This window comes from Neoarius graeffei, chromosome 5, assembly GCF_027579695.1.
Source record: "Neoarius graeffei isolate fNeoGra1 chromosome 5, fNeoGra1.pri, whole genome shotgun sequence".
NCBI classification, from domain to species: Eukaryota; Metazoa; Chordata; class Actinopteri; order Siluriformes; family Ariidae; genus Neoarius; species Neoarius graeffei.
The window spans coordinates 62,995,291-63,021,713 of record NC_083573.1 but is presented as its reverse complement, the minus strand read 5'-3'; the positions used below and the strand labels follow the sequence as shown (position 1 = coordinate 63,021,713).

The following is a 26,423-nucleotide window of genomic DNA, read 5'->3' as shown; positions in this document are numbered from 1 at the left end:
AATGACGTTGCAAATAGCCAAACAAATCTTAAACAGTCTAATAACCTTTTAAGATGCAATACTGTGACCTTTTTTCAATGATCTTTCTCTTGCTTTTGAACAAATATTGTGCTAAAGTATTTAAAAGTTTGCTTTCCTGTCAGAAACACAAGTGTGTATACATAGGAGTGTAGATACCATATTTCAACCTGAGAGATTCTGAAGCTTGTAGAAGGAAAAGCGTTCAAAAGATGTCAGACGTTCTGTGAGCCGTGAGCGGAGCATCTGAGGCTGAGAGCGGTTTTACCCTAAACATAAGACGTAAATATAGAAAAAGTAATGAATGCCATGCAGGCTTCGATAATCAAGAGGAAGCTCAGTTACTTCAGTTTTTGTGTAGAACTTTTAACAATGGGCATTGTCACAAAGCAGATTTACAGAAATGTATAAATACAGGATAGAAATTTTAAATTTATAAACCTATCCCAAATGAGCAAGACGGAGGTGACGGTTTCAAAGAAAAAGTCCCTGAGATGACATGAGGAAAGACGCTGAGAGGAACCAGACTCAAGAAACCCCGTTCTTTTCTGGGTGACACCAGATAGTGCAAGTTACAAATAATTTCTCTTCTATAACTGTACACTGTATAGTCAAAAAGTGCTAATTGTGTTAACAGGGACTTGAGCATCAGAGTCATTTCTGAATTCCTTATAGTATAAACTTCAAATCTGTTGTATTGACCTGAGGTTATTACCTGTTCAGTGATGGAGACTTGAGTGCAAACTGTTCTTAGGAATTACAGTCCCAAGGCTCTTCAAGGCTGAACAGCCACAGTCATCCTTATGGTTTCTGTAGATGCCATCCACAGTAATCTCATGCTGATCTTTAAGCTGTCAATATGGAGCCATCCTCCTCAGCAGCAGCGAGTGATTTTTCAGATGATGAAAACTCTGGTAGCTCTGGAGTAGGATGTGGGGAGATATAGAGAGAGCTATATATAGAGAGATGGGGAAGAACAAAGTTAGTGGTTTGTTTTTGGTTTTTTGTTTTTTGTCTCAAAATGACCTCCCCTTTGAGTTTTTATAAGTTCAACCAGTGAACTTATACTTTTGTGGAATGTTAATACTAAATTATGTTTTATAGTTTAAAAAATATATATTTTACGGGTTTTTTTTTTTTTTTTAAATAATATAAGTTTCATTTGGGCAGCACGGTGGTGTAGTGGTTAGCGCTGTCGCCTCACAGCAAGAAGGTCCGGGTTCGAGCCCCATGGCCGGCGAGGGCCTTTCTGTGTGGAGTTTGCATGTTCTCCCCGTGTCCGTGTGGGTTTCCTCCGGGTGCTCCGGTTTCCCCCACAGTCCAAAGACATGCAGGTTAGGTTAACTGGTGACTCTAAATTGACCGTAGGTGTGAATGTGAGTGTGAATGGTTGTCTGTGTCTATGTGTCAGCCCTGTGATGACCTGGCGACTTGTCCAGGGTGTACCCCGCCTTTCGCCCGTAGTCAGCTGGGATAGGCTCCAGCTTGCCTGCGACCCTGTAGAAGGATAAAGCGGCTACAGATAATGAGATGAGGTGTTTGTCCTAGGGATGGACTGAAAGAGAGATTTTTTTTTTTTTTTTGTGTGTGTGTGTGTGTCTGATCATTGTACGGTACATGAGAGCTACACATGAATATGTACTGCACATTTGTGTGTGGAGCAGAACTCTGTACTTTAGAGAATATGGTAATGCATCAACCTGATGTTTGATGGCTTTTGTGACCGTACGATGTCCATACATATGAACAACATGCGTGTACCACCGCAGGGAACCTGATCATAAGTGCAAGGCAACGTGTCTCATAAACACTTGACCACCAGACAACAAGATTTGTATCTTTATTTACATAAGATAAATGGGTTTTATCCAGCACTTGTTATTAATTTGCTTTTTTTTTAAAAATAAATAATAATGTGGGATTATTTACTAACACATTTTACGGAAAATATTCACAACAGTTTTATATAAAACTAGTTAAAACTGTTTTATTAGTCCACTAGCTTGTTGGACAGTTGACACTTGTAACCAGACAACTGTTTGACATATCAAGATTGCAGCTCAGTCACTTGGAGCTCATACGGTGCACTTGGTCGAGGAGGATGCTTTCCAGTCAGTTTTTTCCTGAAGGTTTTTATCCTACTGTTGTTTTTATAGCAGGCTACGTATCTTTGCATTGTACGCTTTATTTTTTTTTTACCTGAATGACTTCTTATTCTGCACACCTGTGTAAACATGATTATTTTATAGTTCAGTAGCACTTATGAGTATCTTTCCTTAGTTGTAGACAGTCTAAAACTACCGTGGATCGAAATCAGTTAGTTCTTGTGTTCGATAATATTCAATCGTAACTATATAGTAATGTGAAGGCGCTGGTTCACTGCTGTCCACCAGGCACCCAGCAGAGTCACACCATAATAAATATCATGGTGTTGTTCCTGGTGCATGGCATGTGGTGTCATATGTATTCATAACTGTGATGTGTCTCTCATTATTGGTATCACTGTCACAAGACAAGGCAGCAATTTATTGATGCGAAATACACGACACTACACAATTCGATGGTTCATATGCTGTAATATTATTATTCTGATCAGGTTGATTTTGTGCCCTTGCAAATATTTTGCATGCATGCACTCCTCGGGAGCTTTGCTTTTAGGCACTGCCTAAACATCTATATGATTTATATGTATGACTAAAATAGACATTGTGCTTGCTTCTTTCAAGCTGCCTATATCCCACATGACACTAGAGCTTAGGTCAGATGAAAGTCTATAGAAAAACATAAAGGAAAATGAATTGCTGTTTGCTTTTTATTTGATTTCAGTAGTTTCCTGAAAACAGTATTTTTTTTCTTTCTGAATTATTTGGTTGGTTGTGGGTGGGTTTTTTTTTCTTTCCCTCTCCATTCAATCTCAGCATATCCTTTATCTTGGTTTACTGGTGTGTGTGTGTGTGTGTGTGTGTGTGTGTATATATATATATATATATATATATATATATATATATATATATATATATATATATATATATATATATATATATATATATATATTTTTTTTTTTTTTTGTAGTTTGTGCATAATTCTCTTGTGAAGACATAACTGACAGGATAATGCAGAATTTCCAAACCCTTCAGAGTCAGAAATCTTCACAGATTGGAGCCAGTGGGGTCTGAAACAGACTAAACCTCTCACAGCAAGTTACTTCACCAAATGGAAAATGAACGTGTTGCCTAACGCTTTAGGGACATTGTTATGAAACCGTTCGAATTCATGAATATTTCATTCAATCAGCTTGGTCCCCTGTACCATGTATCACAATGATTGACCTGTTTAGAATGTTACTTATTTCAGCATATATGGTGTCTTGTCATTCATCCTTCCATAAGAGCGTATTGCCAAAAGAATACTATACTATCACATTACAGCTGCATGCTGTGCGAAAAAAGATGAAAATGGTCTCGGAGCCAAACACTATGTGGCCGTAAAACGATCTGTGAGGCATAGATATATGCATCTTCGTGGGTGTGTGAGTGAGACTAACATATTGGAATGAGGCTGTCCTGCTTCGCTGAACTAAAGAGTGTTTGCTCTGTACCCAGACCAGCAGGCCTCCTCTCCTAACCTGAATAGAGAGACGGAGGCCTTTGAGAGTGGCTGCACATGTGGAGCTGGGAAATAGCGATGTTCCCCTCCTCCTCCTCCACTTCCTCCTCCTCGACAGAGCACACAGCATGCCAGGTTAACCATCACATTGCCACACTGGCATGACAAATAGCTCAGTTTCAGTTTTCCCCATAGTTCTTCTGTGAAATGAAAATTGGTTTGCCATTAATCCCCAAAATTGTTGTACACTGTTAATCATGATTAAATGTGATTAAGATTTTTTTCTTTCTCATTTAATTAAACATATTTGGGGGTATTAATGAGCTATGCTAATGTTAATTGACTAGGGGTGTAACAGTACACTAGTCAGGATTTGATTCACATTACTGACTTCATGATTCAGTTAATTTCGATTATCAGAATATTTTGAGCAAAATTTTCATTCTAAATTATAATTATTTTGACATTATACACAATGCAAAACAATGTGCAGTTTTGTCTGTATAAAATTGAATCAGTCAGAAATTGCTATTTGAACAGAGGTTTAATAATGTAAACAAAATGTACTACAGGTTCAACATGTCTTAAAATAAATCAATCCGTTTATAAATGTATGAATATCGCAGCACCTGAGGTTTCATTTTAAATAAAAACGGCGCTCCAAAGTTGGCTCAAATGCCCATCTTCTACTGTTTTCATTCTCTGTACTGTAGATTGTAGTAGCACAGGGCTGATGTTATTTGAAAGCTACCGAAGAGTTCTTTTTAATGGTTATAGCATTGTGTAACCATATAAAATAATGTGAGTTGGTCATTGTGTTCTGGAGCTATCACAAATGCAGATGATTCCTGGTAATGCCACGGGCTTTCCATGTGCTTTCTGTATATTTTAACTCTATGGGTTGTGCAGATTGGGCCATGTTGTGTTCAAACAGTACAATTGCATTAGATGCATAATTAACAGAATGCTGATTTCCATCATGTGAATCACACATTTCCATGATGTACATCGTCTCATTTTTGCATTGCAATACATCATGCCATAATGCATCCTCACACACCTATAATTGAGTTTATTAAATGTGGCTTTTATTTACTCTGGTCCATTAAATTCTAAGCTCCCCTTTCATACAGTATATTTATGCAGCTCTTTGCATACTTATTTATTTTGACTTGATTTTATTACAGTTGGTTTTTATATGATGCACTCAAATAATGTGATGAAGGGCAAAGCTTATTATTTTAACTAAGTATTATTGCAGGATGGACCCAAAGTAGGTATACATTATTTATTCATTAGACTTTTTTTTTTTGGCTGTTGAGTACTGATCGAGTCATGTTTAGTCTTTTAGGTGCTTGAAATGTCCTCCATTAACGTTCTTGGAACTGTCCCCTACATTGTCGCACAGTAACGCAGAAATTCTGCTTAGCATCACTGTCCGGCAATGCTTGTGAAATGAACTCCTTTAATTTGTCCACTGTGTGGGACCTTCTTTTAAAAACCTTCTGTTATTACACCCCAAAAAAGAAATCCATATGTGTCGGATCGGGTGAATTTGGTGGCCATGTCACCTGAACCAGCACTGTGGGAAGGGGTAATCAAAGTAGCTCTGTACTGTCAAAGCAAAATTTGACAGAGAAATAATGAATAAATACTTCATGCCTACTTTTGGCCCACCATGTATTTATACTTATTCACTTGACTGAGTAAATAGACTGGTACCAAAATCCAGAATTGTGACACCCAAAGGCATTTTTGAGACAAAGTCGGCAAACAGTCTTATTTTGTCAAGTTGGGTGTGCCGAATTCAAATCTGCAATATGCCGAGCTCTATCTGACCTCTGTTGACCTCTAGAGGTCATTGAACTTTGGGCCTGTAAACGTCTCAGCTGAACCCAGTTTCTCAGCTTTTTAAGGAATGAAATGTACTAAAATGATTAATGAAGTCAGCAAATGGCCTTGTTTGTTAAATGTTTGGGTGCTGAATTCATTTTTCATTTGTAAAACGACATATGACCTCTGATAACCTCAAGGTCATTAAACTTGGCCTATAGGCCTATGCATTTAACGGCATTTTTAAACTGACTTTACTCCCCCAAAAAGAATATGAACAGACAAAAAACAAATAGAAAGGAACAAATACAACATTAAATGCCAGTCCATGTACATGTGACTTACTTTTCACAATGAGAATGCGTAGGCGATCACCTTACATAACATTTGCATTACATTTAGCGGTTATTGTTTATACAAAGCTACTGAAAAAAGGACAGATTCAGCAGCATACAAAATGTGGGGGCATACAGGGTATACAGGTTAATCAGGGTTAGTATATATGAGAGTTTTTTTCTTTGTTATTTTGTTTTAAACGGGGTAAAGCCTTTACAAAAAACAAACAACAAAGAAAAAAACTCTCATATACTAACCCTGATTAACCTGTATACCCTGCATGCCCCCACATTTTGTATGCTGCTGAATCTGTCCTTTTTTCAGTAGCTTTGTATAAACAATAACCGCTAATGTAATGCAATGTTATGTAAGGTGATCGCCTAGACATTCTCATTGTGAAAAGTAAGTCACATGTACATGGACTGGCATTTAATGTTGTATTTGTTCCTTTCTATTTGTTTTTTGTCTGTTCATATTCTTTTTGGGGGAGTAAAGTCAGTTTAAAAATGCCGTTAAATGCATAGGCCTATAGGCCAAGTTTAATGACCTTGAGGTTATCAGAGGTCATATGTCGTTTTACAAATGAAAAATGAATTCAGCACCCAAACATTTAACAAGCAAGGCCATTTGCTAACTTCATTAATCATTTTAGTACATTTCATTCCTTAGAAAGCTGAGAAACTGGGTTCAGCTGAGACGTTTACAGGCCCAAAGTTCAATGACCTCTAGAGGTCAACAGAGGTCAGATAGAGCTCGGCATATTGCAGATTTGAATTCGGCACACCCAACTTGACAAAATAAGACTGTTTGCCGACTTTGTCTCAAAAATGCCTTTAACTCCTTAAATAAGCACTTTTTTTTTTATTTTGGTACCAGTCTAAAATGATGATAATGTGTGCAAGTATTTCATGCTGAAACCATTTCATGCTTAAAATGCTCTTTTGAGTTACAGAACAGTATTCCGCCAAACAACAAACTCGCATCTTCACTCAAAAACAGTCAGTTGTCCAAGGACAGAACCAATAATGTTTACACACAGAAGAATGTTTAGAGCACTCTATGTTCTATGACGTGAACACATGGCTTCCTGTTAATTGTTTGCTTGTTCAAATCCCATCTGGAGTCAAGGCCGTAAGCAGGACAGCTCTGATCAGCTGACTCCCACGGAGTTCAGACACGGGGCTCATACTCACACCCACATAAATGCCTTTACCTCTGTATACAGACATCACATGCTTACATCTTAATCATTCCACAAACATATACACTCATCATCACAAATCGAGAGATGCAAAGGCAGCATGCAGTTTGTAAATATGAGCAAGCATGTACACTTGAGTGGATTTATTCTGTGGCTCTGTACTTGAGACTGCCCTCATTTCCTTTTTCGCCAGACCTCATATCATGTCTTCACAGAGGAAGCCACTTCACCTCCCAGCAGATCAGGTAGGAGTCCATTTCACACATACTCTTCTCAGCCACAATTTGTAATTGTCTTTTTTTTTTCACTCCTGTCTTTATTTTATTTAAAGTTTTCTTCATCTTTTCTTTCTTTCCTTTTTCCTGTCTCTATCTCTTAGGAATGGATTTAAAAAAAAAAGAAAAAGAAAAAAGTAAACACTTTTAGCTCCAGCTCCATCTTGTGTGTCTTTGGCTTTTGCATTCTGTGTACCAACAAAAACTGATCCTTTTGGAATTCTGTTCTTTAGAATTGTTTACAGTCAATTTTCTTGTGTCTTTTTCTTCCAATGAAAGTAGAAAACCTGTGCAATCATTGTAGACATGCACTTGATTTGTTGTACTAATCATATGTGGCCTTTGTTTGTCCTGTTTGCCAGTGTGTTTTGTCCTGGGGGCTGCAAGGATGTGGCAGGGGAGATCTGGGGTCAGCATGGACAAGGCTACAGAGATGTAAGCCCTCTATTTCTTAGGCCTTTTCACACGCATTGGCAAAAGCATTATTAACACCAGATGCAAATTAAACCCACTTGACAATGAGAGAGTCAGTACTGGGCATCTGTTCTGACAACGTCACTGTGTGATGAAAGTGCTGGAGAACTACAATGAATAAGTGGTGACTGCATTTTATGATATAAATGACAATTATCTAGGCTGTGGGATGTAATTTTTGGACGGGCAAAAGTAGAAAGTTGTGGTATAATATTGGTGTGTTATTATAACCTCTTCCCCCCCCCCCCCCCCCCATTTTTTTTTTCCATTTTCCATGTTTGTATTAGCTGTTATTTTTATAATGAGAAATGACAACACTTGTGCTGTTGTTGTGAATGCTGTAGCCCAACAGGAGGTGGGAAATTTTAAAATCCACAGGAGTGGTTGTATTTTCAAACCCACTTTGATCCAAAAATTTGATGCTTGTGTTACTACCTGCTGAGGTCTACTATAAGCACAGATACAATGTCAAAATGGTATTTTTCTGACTTCAAACGCAGAATAAATCTTGTCCCGGTTCCCTGGTTGTCGGCCCATTCAGCATAAATATGGCATGTCACCCAGCCAAACAAGTACAGCGGACTTATTTTATCTGTAACGTATAAGAACAAATCACAGACAAAATCAATAAAATGTGTATCAAAACTAATTAAATAGCAGACTTATAGAGAGAAGGAGTTCGAGTAGAATGAAAACACATTCGTTGTTCTGTCAGGTAGCTATTTATTTTACCATTTCAGTGAAAACGAATCACATGTTATTATCAAAATGTCACTGCACTAGGCCATCAGAGCATAGTTCTGGAGGAGGAATGGGGACTTTCACAAGGCAGAGGCAGATAGATAGATGTATGTGTGGGTTTTTTTTTCTTTGTGAAAAACAAAAGGCATCCTGTAAGTTAATAATAGACCAGGCAATGTTTTTCCAATCTTCAGCTGTCTAATTTCGGTGAACCTGTGCCCAATGTAGCCTCAGACTCCTATTTGTGGTTGACAAGATTTGAGCCCAATGCCCATCCATCACACGGTTCATGTAAAGAGAGGTTATTTGAGTTACTTTACCCTTCCTGTCTGCTCGGGCTTCTCTCACCAACAAGATTTTTTTCCCTGCAGAACTTCAGCTCACTGGATGTTTGTTTTTTGTACCATTCAGTGCTCTAGAGACTAATGTGTGTAAAAATCCCAGGAGTACTCGGTGCAGTCTGGCACCAACAACCATGCCATGGTCAAAATCACAGAGATGACATTTTTCCCTATTCTAATATTTGATGTGAGCCCTTGAGCTGTAGCTGCATGATTTTATGTATTGTCCTACTGACACTTGATTGGCTGATTCAATAATTGCATGAATGAGCAAGTGCATGGGTGTTCCTATTTAAGTGGACAGGGAGTGTGCAAATGCCCTAAACTAATTATATATACTTGGTATATACAGTTATGTCATGGAATTGCATGTGCACATTATCAAAAGAATTTCCAAATTTTACAGTGAAAATACACAGGTGCGACAGAGAGGCCCTATTCATAGCTCTTAATGAGAGCTACTGCCTGTGGGGGGGAAGGATTTTGTGCTGCAGTTTGCCCTTGACCTGAGCAGAAGCGGCACTAAAGCTGACAATTATGACACGGGTCAGGATAGACTAGCTGTGTAGTATTAGACCAGGACTGCCTGGGGGAGATTGAGTTTTTTTTCAGCTACCGCTGGAAGTATAGCCTCTGCTGAGCCTAGCGTCAAACACCATTTTGGGGTGCCAGATGAAAAATGGCAGCAATATCACATGCTGCAAACTTGTGCTACGTTTTGGTGCTTTTTGTCATGAGCCTACGTGTAATACCATTTTGCATTGTGTGTTTTGCAGACCTCCATGCTATGCAAAGCTGCAATCCATGCAGGGGTCATATCAGACAACCTGGGAGGCATAATTAATGTGACCCGGCACAGAGGCATCACGCTGTACGAACCGAGTTTTGCTAATGGAGTTCTGTCCAGAATGTAAGTGTGCTACTGTCAGCTAAGCACACAGCCACTGTTCCCTGCAGGGGACCTGCTCAAAGTACCCACTATTCAAACAAATTTCCATCCATACTTTATCATTTCATCTCTGCGGTAGCTAATGTAATAGTTGCTCAGCCGTTTGAGTGTATAATTTGAGCAATATGCAAATCCCTCTCTCACCCAAAAATCTCTTCTTTCTCTACAGAGGGTCATTGTCCGATAAGAGGCTAGTCTTCAGCAGAGGTAAAGCCAGTGCTGCTTGCCATTATTAGAAGTATGTAACACTGATGTTGTCAATAGCAACAACTTTAATAATCACCAGTCATGTAGTGTAGTGTAGGGGTCACAGGTTTGTGTGGAATATGCAATTCTATGCCAGTGGAAGTATGACCAGTGGCAGGAACACACACACACTTTCTATCCACATTCACTGGATATGAGCAATCATGCACTGATTGGCTACTGTACTACAAGGATATCAGCTTATATATCATGAGTAGAGAAAAACAAAATGGCGTAGCGTGTGTAACCAACCAAGGGCGAAATAAAAACTCTACTCGAAAACAAAACCCCAAAAATTCAGGTATTTAAAAGAAACAGAAATGGCTATAAAATCCCCCCCCCCAATAGCTCCTGTTCCACACTCCAGTCCAGTTGGTTTGTCAACCGCCAAAAAACCCTAAAGAAGAAGACCCCCAAAAAAGCAACAAAATATCGAATAAAAGTATTTGATGGAATGTTGTGTTTTTTTTGTCCTCCCCCAAGAATTATTACAACCCCGATTCCAAAAAAGTTGGGACAAAGTACAAATTGTAAATAAAAACGGAATGCAATAATGTGGAAGTTTCAAAATTCCATATTTTATTCAGAATAGAATATAGATGACATATCAAATGTTTAAACTGAGAAAATGTATCATTTAAAGAGAAAAATTAGGTGATTTTTAAATTTCATGACAACAACACATCTCAAAAAAGTTGGGACAAGGCCATGTTTACCACTGTGAGACATCCCCTTTTCTCTTTACAACAGTCTGTAAACGTCTGGGGACTGAGGAGACAAGTTGCTCAAGTTTAGGGATAGGAATGTTAACCCATTCTTGTCTAATGTAGGATTCTAGTTGCTCGACTGTCTTCGGTCTTTTTTGTTGTATCTTCCATTTTATGATGCGCCAAATGTTTTCTATGGGTGAAAGATCTGGACTGCAGGCTGGCCAGTTCAGTACCCGGACCCTTCTTCTACGCAGCCATGATGCTGTAATAGATGCAGTATGTGGTTTGGCATTGTCATGTTGGGAAAATGCAAGGTCTTCCCTGAAAGAGACGTCGTCTGGACGGGAGCATATGTTGCTCTAGAACCTGGATATACCTTTCAGCACTGATGGTGTCTTTCCAGATGTGTAAGCTGCCCATGCCACACGCACTAATGCAACCCCATACCATCAGAGATGCAGGCTTCTGAACTGAGCGCTGATAACAACTTGGATCATCCTTCTCCTCTTTAGTCCGAATGACACGGCGTCCCTGATTTCCATAAAGAACTTCAAATTTTGATTCGTCTGACCACAGAACAGTTTTCCACTTTGCCACAGTCCATTTTAAATGAGCCTTGGCCCAGAGAAGACATCTGCACTTCTGGATCATGTTTAGATACGGCTTCTTCTTTGAACTATAGAGTTTTAGCTGGCAACGGCGGATGGCACGGTAAATTATGTTCACAGATAATGTTCTCTGGAAATATTCCTGAGCCCATTTTGTGATTTCCAATACAGAAGCATGCCTGTATGTGATGCAGTGCCGTCTAAGGGCCCGAAGATCACAGGCACCCAGTATGGTTTTCCGGCCTTGACCCTTACGCACAGAGATTCTTCCAGATTCTCTGAATCTTTTGATGATATTATGCACTGTAGATGATGATATGTTCAAACTCTTTGCAATTTTACACTGTCGAACTCCTTTCTGATATTGCTCCACTATTTGTCGGCGCAGAATTAGGGGGATTGGTGATCCTCTTCCCATCTTTACTTCTGAGAGCCGCTGCCACTCCAAGATGCTCTTTTTATACCCAGTCATGTTAATGACCTATTGCTAATTGACCTAATGAGTTGCAATTTGGTCCTCCAGCTGTTCCTTTTTTGTACCTTTAACTTTTCCAGCCTCTTATTGCCCCTGTCCCAACTTTTTTGAGATGTGTTGCTGTCATGAAATTTCAAATGAGCCAATATTTGGCATGAAATTTCAAAATGTCTCACTTTCGACATTTGATATGTTGTCTATGTTCTATTGTGAATACAATATCAGTTTTTGAGATTTGTAAATTATTGCATTCCGTTTTTATTTACAATTTGTACTTTGTCCCAACTTTTTTGGAATCGGGGTTGTATTATTATTATTATTATTATAGCATTTTTCCCAAATTGCTACTTTCCTTTCACCGGTTTGTTGACATTCTAAGCGGAAATGATTTTGTCAGAAGTTCTGTATAAAGTTTTTATTTATTGAATTTGCAAAAAATAAAAATGCTCTGTTTTCTCAAAATCCAGTGAATGTGGGTAGAATAAAACAATTATTCCACTCACTCATTGTGCATGGCTTATAGCCACCTCAGCGCTCTGCTCCTCGTCAGCTATCAGCTCATTTTTTATTCAATTTTGTGGAATAACTTTTTTTTATTTTTTATATATATAATATAAAACAAGCGGTGGTTGTAACTACATATTAGTTTCTCTCTCATATATAGTGCCTTGCAAAAGTATTCATCCCTGTTGGTGTTTGTCCTGTTTTGTTGCATTACAATCTGGAATTAAAATGGATTTTTTGGGGGTTAGCACCATTTGATTTACACATGTCTACCACTTTAAAAGGTGCACAAATTTTTTTTTTTGTTTTATTTATTTACTTTTATTGTGACACAATAAGATGAAAAAACAAATCTGGAGTGTGCATAAGTGTAATATATAAAAAAATATATATACATACACGCAGGTTTTCCTCCAGAATTCCCCTGTATTTAGTGCCATCCATCTTTCCTTCATCTTGACCAGCATTCCTGTCCCTGCAGATGAAAAATATCCCCACAACATGATGCTGCCACCACCATGCTTCACTGTAGGGATGGTGTTCTGAGGGTGATGGGTTTGCTCCACACATGGCATTTTCCGTGATGGCCAAAAAGTTCAATTTTAGTCTCAGTTGACCAGAGAATCTTCTTCCATGTGTTCCATGTAACTCATATTATATAATTATTATTTTTTTTAAAAGCAATTACTTATTTTCTGTCCACTCTTCCATAAAGCCCAGCTCTGTGGAGTGTACAGCTTAAAGTGGTCCTAAGGACAGATACTCCCATCTCTGCTGTGGATCTTTGCAGGTCCCTCAGCATTATCATTGGTATCTTTGTTGCGTCTCTGATTAATGCCCTCCTTGTCAGGTCTCTGAGTTTTGGTTGGCGGCCTGCTCTTGTCAGGTTTGTAGTGGTGCCATATTCTTTCCATTTTGCTATAATGGATTTAATGGTGCTCCCTGGGATATTCAAAGTTTGGGATATTTTTATAACCCAACCCTGATCTATACTTCTCCACAACTTTGTCTCTGACCTGTTTGGACGCTCCTTGGTTTTCATGTTGATTGCTGAGTAGTGTTGCAGAGTCAGGGTCCTTCCAGAACTGGTTGATTTTATACAGACATCATGTGACAGATCATGTGACACTTTGATTGCACACAGGTGGATCTTAATCAACTAATTATGTGACTTATGAAGTGAATTGGTTGGACCAGCTCTTATTTAGGGGTTTCATACAAAAAGGGGTGAATACTTATGCACACTCCAGGTTTGTGTTACAATTTAAAAAAAAATTGTGCACCTTTAAAGTGGTAGGCATGTTGTGTAAATCAAATGGTGCTAACCCCCCCCCCAAATCCATTTTAATTCCAGCTCGTAATGCAACAAAACAGGACAAACACCAAGGGGGATGAATACTTTTGCAAGGCACTGTGTATATGTATATGGGAGAGAGAAACTAATATGTAGTTACAACTACTGCTTGGCACGTGCATAGCGTGTATCATCATTACCTGTGAGACAATTACACATTTCCAGTGCATAAACATGGTGATTCATGATGAGAGAAGTGACTGACTCGCTTGTTTGCCAAGTTAATTTTGCTCCCATGTTCCATGTAACAGCATGTGACAGTCTGTTAGCGGTTATGACCTTCAATGCATCCTCCATGTCGGAGGATGTGGACAGACTGAACTGGATTCCAGAAAATGGGAACTCAAGAGGCCAGTTTGTAAAGTGGCACGCCAGCAGTGAGGATCAGCAACCATGGCTGGAGCTGGAGCTCTTTAATCAGAGCAACATCACAGGTCAGGAGGCCAGAAGAATGTATTCTCGAATATGTTGTATCTGCGTCTTTAAATGAGTGCCTTTGAGTAAACGTCACTGAGTTGTCTCTTTTGTCAATAGTTCTCTCTTTGATTTGTGGACATGCAATTGGCTGAACTGCAGAATGTTAAGATGAACCAGTAATACCTGTTTGTTTGGGCACTGGGTTCATGGTATATAATTTATTTATTTATTTATTTTATTAAATTTTTTTTTTAAGGAATAATAACAGAGGGACTGTCAAACTCTTTCATTGAGACTTACATAATCAAGTTTCGCAAAGACCACAAAACCTGGAAAAATTACAAGGATGCAACCAGCAAAGAGAAAAAGGTATCCCCATATACAGTACCAAATTTACATCCTGTACCTTGAAATAATACACTATACCAGATGTATGTTTTATTTATTTATTTTATTTTAATCAAAGTGGATCAAATTTCTACTTTTTTCTTCTGTGTGCAGGTGTTTGAAGCCTACTCTGATGGCCACACAATGGCTCTCAACAGCCTGTTTCCCCCAATAACAGCCCGTTACCTCCAGATCTGGCCCCAGCGCTGGCACAGAAGAGTCTCTGTACAGGTGCAAGTGCTTGGCTGTCCATTGCCTGGGTTGATTCCCCGATCCCGCCCTGGTGGTGAGGTTCCATCTCTTTTTCTTGCACCTACCTTTTACTCTGTTTCTTTCTTTATGAGGCTGTAGATAAAGTACTTGCCTGAGTTTCTTCTGTATGAATTCCAAGGGAAACAAAATTCTAGATACAGCACAAAGGTAATAAGGCAGAGGAATTTCGGAACAGATTGCTGTCAGAGCTGATAATTACATGGCGTACAGCATTCCACTGAGTCTGCTTAGTTTCCTGAATGCCATACTTATTAGTTCAGTCTGTCCTCTCCTCAGGATCCAGCGTGGAGAAGACGGTTCCCACAGAAACCGTGCTGCCAAATGAGTTCTCCACGGAGAGTCCTGTGGTCATAAGCTCAAGCCAAAGTAAGTTTAAACACTAACTAACTGACTGATTCTATAATTTCTACTACATTTAAATACAGTGTATTTAAACTTCAGTAACATTCATAAAAGGCAATTAGCAAGTACGTGCAATCTTAATTCCTTAAATTCCCATTTATGTGTTATTGAGTAACGACAGTGAAGATAATAGGAAAAGTATGTAGCTACAAGAATGAAGAATGGAATTGTGCACATACTGTCAGTGCCAGGGGAATATAAAGCAATTGTCACACTGGACACAAAATAAATCCACCTGACAATGGGGAAGGCAGGACAGGGCATCCATTCTGACAAAGGCAAATACCTGAGATACATCACTGATGTGCAGAGGAGCAATAGAAGGGCACATTTATGTCAGTAGATTTTCTTGTGGGTGCCCCCGCTCTGGGCTACTGCCCATCTCGCCCATGACAGGAGCTGCCACTCCGGCAGCATGATTCCTGCCTCAATGTGGCTTTTTTAGCACCTGTTGCAGTTCCAATTTTTGACCCCAGATGCAATAATACCTCTGTGGAGTTTAATGGCCCAGAGAAAATGCTGCCCTAGGATTGCACAACATTTTGAAAGGTGAGCAAATCAATGGAACAGTGGGTTATACTTATCAAATAGCAACATGTTTCTTTTAAATTGCTGATCACCCAAAAGGCATAATTTTGTATTTCAGTGGAATTTAAAATGTATGGAGTTCTGAATGAGGACTTTATGAAGATTAAGTTTTGTTGAACAGCTGATATAAATGATCATTCATGGTCACTGCATCCAGATCACTCATGTTACACCTATTTTGACCAACATTTAATGTTTCCTTCATGTATCTAACCCTTGTGACAGAATCCATAAGCAGAGATGCTTGTTAATTTTGTGGTTAGATGATTAATATAAGGGCAGCACGGTGGTGTAGTGGTTAGCGCTGTCGCCTCACAGCAAGAAGGTCCGGATTCGAGCCCCGTGGCCGGCGAGGGCCTTTCTGTGTGGAGTTTGCATGTTCTCCCCGTGTCCGCGTGGGTTTCCTCCGGGTGCTCCGGTTTCTCCCACAGTCCAAAGACATGCAGGTTAGGTTAACTGGTGACTCTAAATTGACCGTAGGTGTGAATGGTTGTCTGTGTCAGCCCTGTGATGACCTGGCAACTTGTCCAGGGTGTACCCCGCCTTTAGCCCGTAGTCAGCTGGGATAGGCTCCAGCTTGCCTGCCACCCTGTAGAACAGGATAAAGCGGCTAGAGATAATGAGATGAGATGAGACGTTATAATGAAGATCTGTAAAGATGAAAACAGTCACAAATAAGCCTTTTGTTAGCACCGTTGCCTCGTAGCAAGAAGGTTCTGGGTTCGAGCCCAGTGGTCGATGGGGGCCATTCTGTGTAGAGTTTGCATGTTCTCCCAGTGTTTGTGTGGGTTTCCTCTGGGTGCTCTGGTTTCCTTCACAGTCCAAAGACATGCAGGTCAGGTTAATTGGTGGCTCTAAATTGTCCATAGGTGTGAATGTGTGTGCAAATGGTTGTTTATAAGCCCAGAAATGGGAGGGTTGTGGCAGGAAGGGTATCTGGCGTAAAACTATGCTCCAGTTCATGACATGGATCAATAGGGTCCACATGGACCCCGACCTGGCAACAGTGCTGGACCAGGGAGAAGATGATGATGATTATGAGATGGTCACAAATAAGCCTTTTAATCAATTTCCTTATAGATTCCAACCATCCAGTGATATTGGTGATCGGTGTGGTTCTGTGTGTGGCTCTGTGTGTGTGGTGTCTGTTGGCAGGACTGTTGTGGAGGAGAAGGTATGTTCAAAACCTATTTCTCTCACAATCTAGGAAGTGCAGAACTGTCATTTGTAACAGTTACTTTTCAGTTACTTAACACCTGCTTTTCTATTAAAACTTGTTTCAGGAAAAAGGGTGTGAACATGAATAAGTGTTGCCTCGACACAGGTGGGCCCTGGATACGATGTTTGATATTTTATGCTTGAGGTGCCAGGCTTGCTTTCTTGTGCCTGTACTTTCTAGTTAAGTGCTTTTGTCTCTTGTCCTTGTCAGACTGTCAAGGTGTCCATGGGAAAAAACTGCCATATACAGAATCAGAGCTTGTGTCCTACCCTCTGGCGAGGAGCATCCATGACAGCCTGCCTAACCCTCCTCTCAATGGTGAGCTGCACTTGTGTTTTCAAATTGGCTTAAGACTGTTTTGCTTCAAATGAGAAGCTTCTCTGAATGGTCACAGACTGATCTTAAACAGACATACGACAAAAACACATTTGCTAAGGATTTAACTTGTTAGCACAATAACACTTATCTGAGGCAAAACTTAAAAAAAAAAAAAAGCAATAATAATGACATTTGATTTGCAATGAAAGTCAGTTGATGTGATTTATTGCTTTCTGTACTCCAGAGAAGAGAGCCACTTAAGTATTAATGCAGTAATTCATACAGAGATAACACAAGTCAATAAAAAGCTTGACAGTGTTTGTTGAGCTGAAGCTGTAGGGCACCAAAGTTCTTCCACAGGACACAGATTGGAATCATTCAGTATGATGAAGGAGATGGCTGCAGGGTGGCTGCAGCAGGTTCGAGAGTGACCCTGACCCTTCTGTTCCCCTCCTGCCTGCTCTATGGTTCAGCTAAACAGCCAAAGAGAAGCATGCACTCAGGCCTTTTCTTTGACTCTCTCTCTCTCTCTCTCTCTCCCCCTTTCAGTCGCTCAGTAGCAGCATAAATGTGTCTTTCTTTGGTCAGCTGAGCCTCTGTGAAAGGGTCTCTGTAATTGGTGCCTAAATAAGGGGCACTTATGCTAGAGCAGCACTCATGTCCACCACCCCCTACTCCCTCAGGCTAACAACCTCTACAGTGAGGCCTTCAGTCACAAGTAGGACAGAGGGTCAAGACAACCAGATTCCCTTTATAGTTATCCTAATTAAAGCGGATTCGCTCAATTGGGATTCCTCCAGTGTAGTGAATAATAGACAGTAAGACACGCATAGGGACAGGGGTGGCTGATATAAAGGGCGAGGAGAATTAAAGCCTACCAGCTATCAAATATAAAAAGACACCCGTATAATACAGTTTTAGCCTCCACATCAGATTATTTTTTGTTAGCAAGCGTGTTGAGGTGAATTATTTTGGATTTTTGTGGAAGTACATGCAACAGCACAACCAGTGATCATTCTGAAAATACATAGAACAGTATGAAGGCTGGGGCTGATTTCTTTCTAGCCCAGACTGTAGATTTATGCAGCCTAGCAGTGACAATCGTGTCCAGGATTGAACTCCCTCAAGATATTATCTCCTTTCTGGCTAATATTTTTCAATCTAACATGTTATATGTCATCAGCAGTAATTGAGAAACTAATGACATTTATTCTGTCCACATTCACTGGATATGAGCAATCGTGTGCTCTGATTTGGCTACTCTACTACTAGGCTATCAGCTCATATACCATGAGTAGAGAAAAACAAAATGGCGGAGCGTGTTGCTGAACCAGCCAAGGACGAAATAAAATCTCTGCTCGAAAACAAAACAAAAAAATACAAAAAAGCAACAAAATATGGAATAAAAGTATTTGCTCATAAGAACATTTTTTTTCGAGAATTATTGTTATAGCATTTTTCACAAATTGCTACTGTCATTTTGCCAGTTTGTGTACATTCTAAGCGGAAATTATTTTGTCGGACGTTTTGTATAAAGTTTTTATTTATTGAATTTGCAAAAAAATAAAAATGTTCCATTTCTCTAAATCCAGAGAATGTGGATATAATCAGTTATTTCTACTCAATCTTGTCGTACATGGCTTATAGCCAACTCGGCAATACGTGCTTCATCAGCTGTCAGCTCATGTACGACTCGATTTTGTGGAATAACTGTTAAATGTAACATGTCACAGCCTAACATACTGTACGTAACACATCCTTAGCAGCGATTGAGAATGCACATGTAAAAATACCCTATCAATTCACTCAGGAAATGGAAGCATATACTGCATGCAAACAAGGTGGATTATTTAGATTATCATCCTTTTTCCGCAATGTGCCTTTGGAGAATATACAGTATATTGTAGATAATCTGCTCTGTCCAAACCTCTGACTGGTAGTGTATGTGTAAGTAATAAACACAGGGCATATCTATGAGCATTAACATTCATCCAGGTGATTTGAAATGTCTGGTAGTACTAAGGTGAGTGGCCTAGTGGTTAGCATGTCCGCCTCTCGCTCGGGAGATCGCGAGTTCTACTCGCGGTTTGGTCATACCAAAGACCATCATAAAAATGGTGCCTACTGTCATCTGGCAAGGCATGCTGCAATACAGTTGCAAGTGGGGAGTCAAACTCTTGCGGTTACCAGAGGACTAGCCCCCCACTGTAACTCTAGCTATGTAATATAGGCGAGAGGCTGAGGGCTTCGAAACGGAGATTGGCGCCGCCAAACGTGCCATGAATGGTGTGGGAAGGACTTTGAGTAGCACTAAGTCACTCATCTGTCAATAAAGTTCAAGTGAATAAAGCCTTTCCTGTGACTGATGAAACTGCTTCCAGATTATAACAAATCCCTAGAGTTTATGATGGGTTTTTATTTTTTTGTTTATTTATACTAGACCCAAATAGGCCTGTCGTGATATTCGATATACCGACTTATCGTACGGTAAATGAAAATGAACTCATTAAATTTTTTTACCATGATTTTGGCATTTACACATCTACATGGGGAAGTTGCCAGAGTATTAGCTTGACCCATTGACTGAATAAAACGTGCTCTCTGTCAGAAGCAGGGCCTCCCAGCATGCAACAGTTATCCAGCCAGGGTATCCACTGAATGAGGAAAAGACAACAACACGTTGCTCCGTTGTACAGACCATAGGCATAGAATTGGGTATGGACGGTATGGGCATGTCCCTACCAATATTTCTGATTTGAAGAAAAAAAAATTGTGCTCTGTGTGCGATACACAAATGGCTCCTGTAGGTTTCCACTGGCGAAACCACACAAAATTAGCTCATGAATATTCGCTCTGGGGGTGTGGTCGCGAAAACAGCAAGCAAGTTAGGCTACCGTGTCAATTAGCAAGTGCGGTTGCAGTGCAGTGACCGGCTGCTAGCTAGCAAGCTAGCAAACTGTCCTTGAAGAATGTAACATTCGATTACCTCATAAAATGAATCAGTTAACAACGGCTCGTATTCAGTGTGTAAAAACGACAACATAAGAATATGACTGTTTTCTAAGTTTTTGTGGCACGTAAATAACAATCCGACTTGATACCGACAACAACTGGTGTTCGTTAAAGATCATAGGCAATTTATGCACATTTTAAACTTTTATATGTTAAAAAAGCCTCTGTAATTTTCTTCTGGTCCCAAGAAGTATTGTTAATAAGTAATAATTAAAATAAGTTAGTGTGGATCGCGGTGAATTTCTGTTCGGCGATTTTCATGACCACTAAGCGCGTGATGTCATTCAAGACAAACAAACCGCTTGAGTTGAGTCCACTTCTGTTTACTTGCATTGCGGTTCGGCTTCAGTGCAGATGTGCATTCAGGAATTTCCAAAGAAAAAACATGCCTTATTGTTGTGCAGTGAACTGTAACAACGGGACCGGTTCAGGAAGCAGTTTTTACCTTTTTCTGAGAGAGGAGAAGAGGCAAAGAGAGTGGATTGGCTTTTTCTGGAAGAGGAGAAGAGGTGGAGCGAGTGGGTTGGCTTTTTCTGAAAAAGAAGAGGCGGAGCCAGAGGGTTGGCTTTTTCCAGAAGAGGAGACGAGGCGGAGAGAGTGAATTGTGCACGTGAAGCCAGAGGGTTGGGTTTTTCTGAAAGAGGAGACAAGGTGGAGTGAGTGGATTGTGCGCGTGAAACAAAATCAAGCAGTCAAAGAAGATATGGACCAGCGACGCTCAAGCAAAAAGGAGAAGATTGGAGGTAAACATTCTTTACCTTTGCTTGCAAGTGACAAGTCAAGAATCCTGAGGGATCCTGTACAATCATTGTGGAAATGAGACAAAGGGATATTTCCTCGCTCAGAGTCAGCTATAAATAGTATAATGCCGCGGATGGCAGGCTAATGTGGCCTACCGGCGCACTGTCTGGTAATCGTTCCCTATATCCGCTAGGGAGGGCGGTTTAATTATTCTTCAAAAAGGCTCTTATTAGTATTACGACGAAAGTAGGAATTTATCATAACTACCAGGATAAATAATTTGAGCGCGAGTCTTGTTGAGGTCCGGGGTCACCGCGATCAGAGTCGGCCGAGTCGCTGTCCGATTCCGAGGCCGCACGGTCAGACCAGTGAGCCACATTCACCGATGGCTTCGCAACGGCCATAGGTTCGTTCATACATACATGGTTTCACCTCTCGATATTTAATTTGGAGAGTTCCTGCTTCAAAATCGTCATCGCTTTCAGACATTTTACACAAAGTCTGCACACGTGTGCTCGGTTCGCAAGTAAACACAGAACTGCTCCCGGTCTGTTTGGCTTGAATGACGTCACGATGACGGCCCCCTGGCAGTGAAAGTGCGCAGAAGTGAGATGTAAACAAACCTTCGGAAATTGGGCAAAACAGTATATTTTAGCTGTTTTATTCAATTTTAAGGTGCAAATTAGACCCCAGGAAGATTGAATTCACTTTTTGGGTCGTTCTTCTAGACAATAAAGTTGATATTCTACGTTTCACTTTCGACCCTTGCCTATAACCTTTTATGGTCACAAAGACATTAGCACAATTTCATATGATTTTAATAATGTTGGCTAATATTGCACCTAGTCTTGCTTGTGAAGTGCATGCAAACTCGAGCAGCCCTCTAACCCTTTAATTTGAAGTGCTTCAGTTAAAACCTGCAGAGCCCTGACCAAGTTCATGTAACATGACACATGTACACAATAACCCATTGGTGATGTGGACATTGTTCATAGCCCAGACACCTTTTAATCAAATCAAACATTTTCATGTAATAAGCATAACAACCTCTGCCTTCTTGATCAGAAATTTTTGGTTACTCCCGCCTCTCTTTTGAAAATGTCACATAGCGAGTACATAATACGCTGAACTGATTGGTTTTCAAGGGGGTTCATTTGAAAGCGGTAGGCTAAAAACTTTTCTCTGTTGAACCCTGTCCCTCCCTCCTTCCGCTCTGGGCTCAAGAAGACAACAAAAGCGCAATAATATAACAACAACCAATCAGAATTCAGATACGTTCTGTTGCCAAGTAAAATTGTCACCTTTCAACGTGTCAAATTTCCAGAGCCCTCGTCCTGTTTTACCATTAGATCAATCACACATCAGCTTAAACTAGCATTCTAAAACTAGTTAAAGATCACACAGAAGAGAGCCGACTCCCCCTACCAGACTAATGGAACGCAGTGTTTAAGGCTCTGGATGTGTTTTACTTCCATTTATGAGGGAAAGGAACATGCACCCTCCCGACAGTCAATGCGTTATTCACTTGTGAAACACATTCGCAAATTGGTAGAATGAGTCAATCATCACGTGCAAGATTTGCAATTAATCAAATGAATTGCAGGCGGCACGGTGGTGTAGTGGTTAGCGCTGTCGCCTCACAGCAAGAAGGTCCAGGTTCGGGCCCTGTGGCTGGCGAGGGCCTTTCTGTGCGGAGTTTGCATGTTCTCCCCGTGTCCGCGTGGGTTTCCTCCGGGTGCTCCGGTTTCCCCCACAGTCCAAAGACATGCAGGTTAGGTTAACTGGTGGCTCTAAATTGACCGTAGGTGTGAATGTGAGTGTGAATGGTTGTCTGTGTCTATGTGTCAGCCCTGTGATGACCTGGCGACTTGTCCAGGGTGTACCCCGCCTTTCGCCCGTAGTCAGCTGGGATAGGCTCCAGCTTGCCTGCGACCCTGTAGAACAGGATAAAGCAGCTAGAGGAGATGAGATGAGATGAGAGATTATTATTCATGAATTACTACAGTTCTGAACTTCAAATTTTAAAAGTCTGGACTTTGGAGAGATGATGAATCTCTTTTGGTGGAACACAACAGAGCAAAATATTGTGTCCCTCTAATGTTGACCTGAAGTTGGCACCACTGTGGGTTGGCGTTGGGTTTATGTCCCCACCAATGTTAATACCAAACCTACGCCCTTGCCTACATGTTATCTCGTTCTAATTGTTACTTTTATCCAAATGGCAGCTGGCAATACGTTGTTACTTTGCACTTTGTTTGTTTATCTGGGTACTAATCTTTGAGAAACTGGATTGGCAGAATGTTGCCTGTGAAGAAAAGAATGTCTTTTTATTACCCTGTACCAAGTTAATATTTACTTAAGTGCAATTTTCAGGAGCCATAGATTGTATTTTATTTATTGTTTTTCTTGTGAGTAGTTTTGTTTGATTTGTTTTATTTCTTTAGGTTATTTATTTATACTTTATTTTACGTTCCACTGTTGAATTGAATAAGTTGACTTAATTAAAGTTTACTGTTCTTTGAAAGGGTGTATTTGCATGATCATTATTATTTTACTAGTGGCATAAATTGTCTTGAAAAGACGTCAACAATAATATCGTTTATCGCAATAATTTCTGAGACAATATATCGTCCAACAAAATTTATCATGACAGGCCTAGACCCAAATAATTATTTGTTCACTTTTGCATACATATACATTGATTGATTCTATTGGAATATAAATTATATATTTTTTATATTAGTTTATTAAGTCTAATAATTTTAATAACATTTATTCAGATGGTGTTCATGGTCTTGAACCCCAGTAATGTAAGAAGTGCACATTTCTCTATATGATGACGACATATCTTTGTTAAATACATTCTGGGTTTTTTTTGTTTGTTTTTCCCCCACCAGAGTATGCTGAGCCTGATGTTCTTGCAAGTGGCCCGAAAGTGGGTGTCACCTTCCGGCCACCTCTGGATGAGGGCTACACTGTTCCCTTTTCCATTAACCATTATGACACACCAAATCAGCTTCCTCAATACGCTGAGCCCCTGCGGCTCGAGCCAGAATACGCCACACCATTCAACGAGCCTGTCCTTGATCCCTCCATCACCACACAGCTAAAGACTCTGCAGAACTTCTCTCACCTTCATACAGCTCCCAGTGCCTTACAATATGACTGCCCTGCTCACCGACGTCTTTCTAATGGATACTGCACTCCTTTTATCAGCGGCATCACAAACTACACACAACCCCAGCCTGTAGATTCGGTAGTGCAGCATACATATCACGAGCCCCTGTGAGCACTGAACACTTGGCTTTAAATCTTATCAGCAAAGGTCATGTTTGCAGTTTTCAACTGTAAATAGTAAAAGTTTCCAGGCTACTGTGAGACATAAAGAATCCATTGTTGGCTCCTGTGAGAAGCAGATGGAGCCAGTTGGACCATGCACAAGTATATACTGTTATTATTTATTTTGAAATGGACAAAATAAATCTCCATTTTCATGACTTTGTTAGATGGAGGTCCACAGTGAGCCAGACTGTGGATTCACTTTGACTTCATTCCTACCGCAAGTGCACCTCTATAATCCCTTATAGTTTATTAATGATGAGGAGGGTGTAAGAGACACAGCTGCAGAGGAGTACAGTCGGTGCCATGCACTGTAACCACTGTTTTTTTTTTTGTTTTTTTTTTCCTGTTATGGATGTTTTTGGGTCAGCTTTACACCTATAATGTATGTATATCCTTGATTATTTCAGCCTGAATTAAGCAGCATTGTATACCCAAAGCACCTTTTAAAATGACAAATGATCAGTTATAATGGTGAACTAGATTTATGTATTATGGATGCAGTACCACTATTTGTTATTGACTAATTACTGCTTTATATGAAGTTAAGGATTTGGATTCTATGATGGACCACTGACTTTTGTTTGTTTTGTTTATTTATATAAGTATTTTTTTTATAGAAACTAATATACAGAAAGTACATACTGTACGTGATTATGGTGCACAAGTATGCTGAGGTACAAAGCAGTTTTATTGCAAAAAAATAGTTAGTACTTTTATAGAAAACAATAACAGCCTTATCTAGCGCATATATTTAAAGGATTGAATTGTACTTCAGTGTGACTATACCCAAGAAATATTTGGCCATATTTATATTTACTTAAGGATGAATCGAATACTTGCACTCTTACTTAATTACATCTGGTTTTTTTTTTTTTAAACACTCCTTACATATAGACCTTAACATTACTTGTTACAAATCTCAAAGGTCTCTTATTTTCTCATCCTACTAATGATTGTATGCTATGCAGTAGTTGAATGAAATGACATTTAGCATCCAGACAGGTTCCTAAATGGACCAAAAAAAAACAACCCTGTTCCAATTTATCATCTGTGGTGACCTTCTCATGCTACACGACGTAGTTAACACTATTCGTGTGGGTTTGAAGATGGATAATCCACCAGACTTCAGTGTGAAAGTTGAGGATGAGCACCTTGGCCCTATCTCAGTAAAGTTTTTTTAATATGCTGTAGTAAGCAAAGACTCACATAAAATAAGGTGGCTCCCTACAGAAAGCAGGAACTCCATCTAATTTGAAAAAGTGCTTAGGGAAGTTTTGCTAATTTGGTAACATGAACTAGAACTTCATCGGCCTGTTTTCTTTGCTAATGCCAGGTTAGACTAGCAATGATTGATTTCAGGCTCTAAGGCAGGAAACAAGTCAAATTCTAGCTAATGGTAAATATTGCAGAGATTGCATGATGAACTTAGAGATGTGAATGATGTTTCCACTAACAGTTTTAGTCAAGTAATAAAAATTACTTTCCACATGAAAGCATGACATTAACTTCATATTTCATTTAAAATTAGCAACTTTTTTTCACTTGAGTACTTTTTTTTTGGATGGATACTTTTTAATTACAATTTTGACAAATTGTCTATGCTTTCGTTTAAGTATAATAATTTTGAAGAACATTATCCACCACAGGTTATCAGCGATATCATTAGATCTGTGCTTAATGGTTTTACCAACAAGACTGATTGATTGTATTTACAGTACATTGTGCTTGGAATTGTCTTATATAAAAGAAACAGCTGCTCATCTATAAAACTTGAAATCACAAAATATAGATCACAAATACAAGGAAACCAAAACCTACTTCTGATAAACGGATTGCAGCTTCACCCAAAATTGAGAGGTTATTAGTAGTATTTGTATGTAAAAGGTGCTATCTCTGATGTACTAAGAATTATAGATTTTAAAATCATACACATAATGGATGGAGCTAGTGAGGAATAGAGATGCGCCTCCACCTTGTGGCTGTTACAGAAATTGTCACCTAAATGTAGTCCGTATACACAAGTGCATCTCAATTAGAATATCATGAAAAAGTT

The 26,423-nt window shown here is 39.7% G+C and overlaps 1 protein-coding gene across 2 annotated transcripts in view; it reads left to right on the top strand.

Annotated features, from left to right (window-relative positions):
• Positions 1-25,863, top strand: part of si:dkey-34d22.1 (discoidin, CUB and LCCL domain-containing protein 1) — a 36,349-nt gene extending 10,486 nt beyond the window's left edge. For both annotated transcript variants that reach the window (XM_060922215.1, XM_060922214.1), the window contains 12 exons: positions 7,188-7,239; positions 7,632-7,704; positions 9,602-9,735; positions 9,944-9,981; positions 13,923-14,105; positions 14,345-14,457; positions 14,590-14,761; positions 15,025-15,114; positions 16,819-16,912; positions 17,022-17,062; positions 17,168-17,275; positions 23,926-25,863. In XM_060922215.1, the coding sequence (XP_060778198.1) occupies positions 7,188-7,239; positions 7,632-7,704; positions 9,602-9,735; positions 9,944-9,981; positions 13,923-14,105; positions 14,345-14,457; positions 14,590-14,761; positions 15,025-15,114; positions 16,819-16,912; positions 17,022-17,062; positions 17,168-17,275; positions 23,926-24,317 (1,490 nt within the window). In that variant the 3' untranslated portion in view covers positions 24,318-25,863. The remainder of the gene's footprint in view (positions 1-7,187; positions 7,240-7,631; positions 7,705-9,601; positions 9,736-9,943; positions 9,982-13,922; positions 14,106-14,344; positions 14,458-14,589; positions 14,762-15,024; positions 15,115-16,818; positions 16,913-17,021; positions 17,063-17,167; positions 17,276-23,925) is intronic.
• The last annotated feature ends 560 nt before the right edge of the window (positions 25,864-26,423 follow it).